Source organism: Protobothrops mucrosquamatus, unplaced genomic scaffold (genome assembly GCF_001527695.2).
Source record: "Protobothrops mucrosquamatus isolate PMUCROS unplaced genomic scaffold, P.Mucros_1.0 scaffold1799, whole genome shotgun sequence".
Classification (NCBI taxonomy): domain Eukaryota; kingdom Metazoa; phylum Chordata; class Lepidosauria; order Squamata; family Viperidae; genus Protobothrops; species Protobothrops mucrosquamatus.
Window position 1 is genome coordinate 84,969 of NW_015387937.1, and position 6,608 is coordinate 91,576.

The window sequence follows — 6,608 nt, forward strand, 5'->3', positions numbered from 1 at the left end:
AGGACGCCGGGCAGCAGATCGCTTATTAATTAAAAAAAACCTTTAGGTGGATTATTTTTAAAATAAAAAAAAACGACTAGCAGGTAGCAAGTCCGTTTCCTTCCTTTTGGAGGAGAGAAGGGAACTCTTTCCTTGGTTATAAATTGTGGTTCCATTGCAATACAAAACCAGCTCTGCGGTTTGATTTCACCCAAAGCCACATCGGGGGCCGCATCCCACGGCTCGGTTTCTTTCCCCCTTACTGAAAGCTTCCCGCCCTCCATCCCCAAGCCTCGGCCCCCAGAGTTGACACGGCGGCCCCCGGAGCCACAGCCTCTAGGAGGCGGTGTGATTTTTTTCCCTTCGCCGTTTTTCCAGCCGGTGGGAGGAGCAAGTTGGCTGGGGGCCAGGGACAGAGGGAGGGTGTCTGCAACCCAAGCAAGGGAGGGGAAATAACGGGAAAAGAGAAGGGGCGGCTTGGTTGTCTTGTGTGCCTGAAAGGGGAAAAAATCTCTCCGACCTCGCAGCGACAAGACGCGCGGCTCCTCCTTTCCAAACCCGAGGCCAAATCCTCGCCGCAGCAATGGGAGTGGAAGGCTGTACCAAGTGCATCAAATACCTGCTGTTTGTCTTCAATTTTGTCTTCTGGGTGAGTGGCGTCTTCCAGGGCCTTCGTTTGCTCCGTCCCGGGTTGGAGGGGGGGTGTTGAATCTCTCCCGTGATTAATGTCGTGTGGCTGGTTGCTTTTCTCCTCGCCTTCTTTTCCCACCAAAACAAAGAAACGGGCTCCCAGAGGAGCCCTGCCTGGCGTCTCCTGCTGCCCAGCCGGGCGAGCCTTTTCGCCCGATTTCTCCCCGGCGTGGGATGGAGGGATGGCTGCCTCATCCGGGCAGCAGGGCGCGTTCTCCTGCAAAGCGCTGCTGCATCGACCGAAAGGGATGTCGCGTGGAAAGAGACAGCAGAGCTCAGGACCCGGGTTTGCCCGAAAGGAATCTGGGTATAGGGTGGAAGAGTGGAAAATCGAGAGCCGAACAGACACCGGCTCGCAAAAAAAAAAAAAAAACCGGTTTAGAAACCGTCTGTTTGTTTCTTACCTCTTTCCTTTTACCTGTTTTTTTTTTTTTTAAAAAAAAACAACAACATACAAAGTAGAGAAGGCACATTTGGCTTTGATGCCATGTGACGTTTCGTGCACCGTGTACTTGTAGCGTCTTGAAACTTCGACTTAGCCAACTTTCAAGTTAATCTTTTTGCTAACTCCCACCTGAATGCAGATTGGTAATAAGAGACTGTTGTAAGAGCTTTGTTGCGTGGAGCAGATTTGGATCTCCAAGAGACTTCTTGTCCCTTGCAGGTCACGCCAGCTACACTCTATAAATCTAGTGGAAAGCAACAGTTTCCTGTTTGTTAAACAGCTTTTTTTTTTTTTTTTAAGGTAGCTTGTGTCCCGTAGATTTTTGGGTGGTGGTTTTGGAACACTAGCTAAGTGGGTATGTCTAAGGGAATTTCATTTATTTATTTTTAAAAGTAACATGTTGGAGGAAAAAATCTAGCATTTTACTTATTTCTATTACTTAATGAATTATGGAAATTATTGTATATATATATATATATATCAGCCTGAGAACTGAAGTGATTCGGAAGAAGAGCGTTCATGTTTATAACAGAATAAATATATTCATGTGAATGTTGGTCTAAAATGGATGACTTACAGCATTTTTTGAGACTGCCTTTCATGATCTCATTTTTCCTCCTTGGTTGTTGCACCAACCACACCCCAAGTCTCAGAAGGTCTTGAGTTTCTCCAAGTTCCCAAGAAATTCAGGCCTTCACAGATTACTTAAAATTCATATTGGTAGGAAATTAAGTTTTTACCTTCAGATTTTGAGGCTTGCTCTTAGATAAAAATAAAAATTTGTAGGAACGTTGTGTGAAAATGTCTATAAATCTAATTGCTTTCAAACACAAGCAATATTGAGTACTTGTTGAGGAAGAGAGCTAAGATATTTGTATATGCTAAATGCTCATCTGAAACTATTTGTCCCAGTTAAACCATTTCCACAAGAAGCTGTACAGAAATGTTTTACATGCCATCATCTCAGATAAGTAAGGGTTTAAAAGAGCAAGATATGTCTGTTTCTTGAATTTTCTCTATAAATACTGTTGAACGTCTGAGAAAATATGTATACAGTGCTAAAACTTATAGGAATTCTTCTAGACATATTTGGAAACCCATATATACAGTCTTAAATAAGACAATTTGTGTTTGTTTTCTATTATCCTATTCATTCTAGAGTTACCCTGTTTCCAAGCTGCGTCACTTTGTGATGCTTCTTAAATCAGTGCCCTGTGCTCTTCTTTAAACTATGGAAGAGAAAGGGATTAAGAAGAGTTGGTAGATTACAAATGAGTTCATATATTATATTAGTGTCGGTGTGATTATCACTTTTTGAATAAGTAAAACATAAGTTTATGTGTTGTGGTTTGTGTTTGTGTCCTACACCAACCAGAGTCACTGTTGTGAGATAGGTAGCCTTATAAAATAAAGGTGTTTATGAATCACAGTGGCTGGTTTCATACAAAGCCCTGTTTTCCAAATTAAACACCAAATGCTTTAATTTAACACAAGATATAAACACTTGAATGCAGTAGATCAACTTTTCCCAATCAGTTTTTTTTTTTTCAATTAATGGGATTCATAGAATTCCCAGGATTCTGTGAAAAGAACTGGACAATTTGCAGACATCAGGTTTGGGGTCTCTGGGAATTCTTTATAAGCAATTTCTAAACAGCTGGCTCAATCAAGATTATTTCTCAAAATTTTATATGTTTTTGTGTGTATAAATAAACATAAATATACATACACACACATTCACCATCATTGGAAGACTTGAAAGACCAAGGAGGGACAGCTCACCATGGAAAATATCTATGTGGTTTATAAGGTCAACAACTTGATGACAGAGTACATATATATCACATTTAATATGCTTGAAAAAACTGAAGTAATCTTGGAATCTCATTCTTAAACAATTTTTTATGATTAGTTACATAAAGACTGGCAAGAATACATCCATGCACTCTTGATATACTTAATCTGTTCCTAGAATCTTAGATCTAAAGACAGAAGGAGAGGCTGGAGAAAGGCATGCATGCACCAGCTGCAGTTTATTAATTACCCTTTAGCTTCACTTGTGGAAGCTAATTGTGACAATGTTTTAGAGCACGGGCGACGTGACGTGTCATGATGTATCATGACTTTTTTCCCATTGCTGGCAAAGGGGTAGGCGCGGTTTTGGCGTGACGCATCCGGCCTGTGGGCCAACAGTTTAACACCCCTGTTTCAGAGCTCTAGACTGTCAAAATTCAATTTGAATTTGATATTCTGGGAATTAATAAGGGTCTGGACTTAAAAAGAAAAGAGTTGAAGGATAGGGGAAAAAAAGGAATAGTTGCAAATGAAGTTATAGTTATTATTATGATTGATATTGAACAGATGGAGAGAGAATTATTAATAAATATGCATAAGGAAGAAGAAATTTGCACTATGTTGAAAACTAGGGAATGAATCTCTGAATGTATTAGTTGAATTGACTAAAGCAAAATGGATAAAATTGCTGTAATCTCAAATCATTCCATTCTTCCTCCCAAAATAGGGGAAGGGAAAAATAACATCAGCATCTCTCCCCGCTTTCTCCTTATCTAGAATCTTTAGGTGGTGTATGTTGACATAGTATTTATAATGGTAAAATCTGAAAAGGCTGAAATTTTAAAAGAAGGCTATGTAAGATTTATTGTGCAACTAATCAGTTCAGATTTTTCTACTGTTGTGTTACCAGGCATTTTTTTTCAACTTCTTGTAATGATTTCTTAAACTTTCATTACTAGTTTGTCCATTCAGTTCCACATTTCCTTGTGACCGATTGCTTAATAATAAGATAATTTTTCTACAGTGTAACTACCCTTTTTTGTTATTGCCAATTCTCTCGGCCTCCATTAGCCCACTTCTAAATACTTCCAAATTCATTCAATGTATGAATGTTCATATTAACTTGCACACAAGTGTCAGGAAACATTGCATTCAGAGAAGATCTAATTAAGATATATTTATGAGGATTGCTTGCATTGGGTACAAAATGGCATAATGTTTCCTGCCTCATTTATAAAAACGATTTAGTTTCTTCAAATTCCTTAGGAAAAAATGATGATGTCATTAAAGATCCCTCAAATTCAGCTTCTTGGCCACAGTTCGGAAATGGTTTTCCTTTGCCTTTTTCTGGAATGTATTTTTGTCTTCTCAGACAAGAATGAGGTTTCCGGAAGGTACCAACAGCAAAATCATATAGAGTCAAATGGAAGGGAGGAGCTTTTGGTGAAATGTGGAGCATTTCATGCTAAATGTTTCCTCAGTAAGAAAAATAAATCTCATTTGCAAAAACAGAAGCAAAGACATTGGGCTAATCAAATCATTTGTCAGAACATTTCTATGAGTTGTACAAACTTTAAGGTCATTCCATGAGAAACAAAGTATACTGTGACCTGTCATAAAATAGTTGTAGATGGGAAGAAAAATCTCTGTTTTGAAAAATGAAGGGGGGGGAGCTTAAAATTAGCTTGAGTGTGATGAAGCAGCACATGGGAAAAACAATACAGTAACATAATTTTTGCATTTCTCCAGAGTAAACAATTAGGAAAATGATCCCATTAATATTAACACATGCGTCTCCTTTTTCTCATCTCCATTAAGTCTGCATAAATAAAGTCCATAAATGCAAATTCAGAGTGTCTGTGATTGGTATTGGGCACAATGAGTTAGCAAATTCTTATAAACAACCACTTGCCAAAAAAGAGAAGCAGGGAGAAATTATATTTCCAGTTGCAAATGGCTTTGCTAATAACATTTCAATCAAGCCCATTCCTTGGTGCTTTTATGCCAGTTGGGATTTACATCTAGATAAACATTTACCTCTATTCTTCCTATAACAGAATTCTCTTAGCAAGCAGCAGCAGGAACTGTACTGGGTGTGCAATTTGCTAAATTCACAGTTGGAGGAATCACAAAATCAAGAATTTTTATTATTACCAGCAACTGAAAAGTGAATACTGGGCACAAATGAAATATTGAGGACATAGAAGTTAACCTTTGTAGCAAATCATGTTAGTCATGATTAAGAACTTAATAATGATTTTTATTTGAACATGTCCCCAGATACTCTATGGCTGCCAGGCAAACAAAAGTGTAAGGGAGTCAGACGAATCCCTTAGAAGTGTTTTCCAACCCAATCATCATAAGGCAAATCTGCTCTTTATATTCCCTTCTCAGTGTTCATTAACTTATCTGTGTACAGGTAATCCTCGACTTACAACAATTCATTTAGTGACTATTTGAAGTTAACAATGGTGCTGAAAAAAGGGACTTACAACCATTGCACACTTAAACAATCCAGCATCCCTGTAATCACGTGATCAAAATTCAGACACTAGGCAACTGGTTCATATTTATGATGGTTACAGCATCCCAGGGCCATGTGATCCCCTTTTGCGATCTTCTGACAAGCAAACTCAGTGGGGAAACTAGATTCACTTAACAACCATGTTACTAAATTAACAACTGCAGTGATTCACTTAATAATTGTGGCAAGAAAGATCATAAATTGGGGCAAAACTCACTTAACAAATGTTTCACAACATAAATTTTGAGCTGAAGTGTGATTATAAATCGAGGATTACCTGTACTGGCACTGAAAGCAACAAAATTTATGAAGCTGACGAACAACAAATTGACTGCTTTGTGAAGTCAGTGAGAAGCTTGTTTGGAGGCTATGGAAAAAGAAAAAACACTATGAATGTTGATTGCACAATCATACAAAAAGTCCTATTTTTCAATTTAATCTTGTATTAAGCTCTAGTGTAAATAAGACAGCAGATTCTTCTTAAAAGGTATTTAAAATAGCTCTGTCCATTTATAAGTCTACAGTCTATTCAATTGATCTTTCCAGTTCTTTCCAAATTGAGCAACCTGCAATTAAGAGAGCATATATTTGGAGATAAGGGAAATGAAGGATGCAACACTGTTTAAATGCATGTGGTTCTTGTAGTTGTAAAAACCAAAAGTTAAGACTTGAAAACTTTTTGAGCAGAATAAGTCAATTGTCGCATCATGGCAACAGCTGGTGACCTGAGAACAAAGATAAGATGTTACAGAGAATTTGGATGTCCCACCTGTATTATCGCAACTAATCTATTATTTTCAGGTGAGTTGAAAACTTTCTCATCGGCAAAGTTGAAATAAACATCAACTATAAGTATGGCCAACACCTGAGTATGAAATTAAGAGGAGCTGCTTTTATTTATTTTGTTTATCACATTTATCTAGCCACCTATCTCATTCTTTTACTTAGCTTTGGGTAAGCAAAATGTCTTGATATGGTCATACATGCTGCTCCTGCTTTCCCTCTATTTCTGGATTGTATTAACAGTAGTTTACTGTGAAGTCCAGACTGGATAAACTGTTAGTGCCAGTCTCAAGACAGCTGAAGAGAGTTTGTAAAACTGTGGCTTGTAAATAAATTTGTTTATCAGCTTATGGATTTACATAAGGACTCCTGAATGAAGGAGACAATTGATGA

The 6,608-nt window shown here is 38.0% G+C and overlaps 1 protein-coding gene across 1 annotated transcript in view; it reads left to right on the forward strand.

Moving 5' to 3' along the window:
• The first annotated feature begins 374 nt into the window (after positions 1–374).
• Positions 375–6,608, forward strand: part of CD81 (CD81 molecule) — a 61,436-nt gene continuing 55,202 nt past the window's right edge. The window contains exon 1 of the mRNA XM_015823206.1: positions 375–628. Coding sequence (XP_015678692.1) covers positions 563–628 — 66 coding nt within the window. The 5' untranslated portion in view covers positions 375–562. The remainder of the gene's footprint in view (positions 629–6,608) is intronic.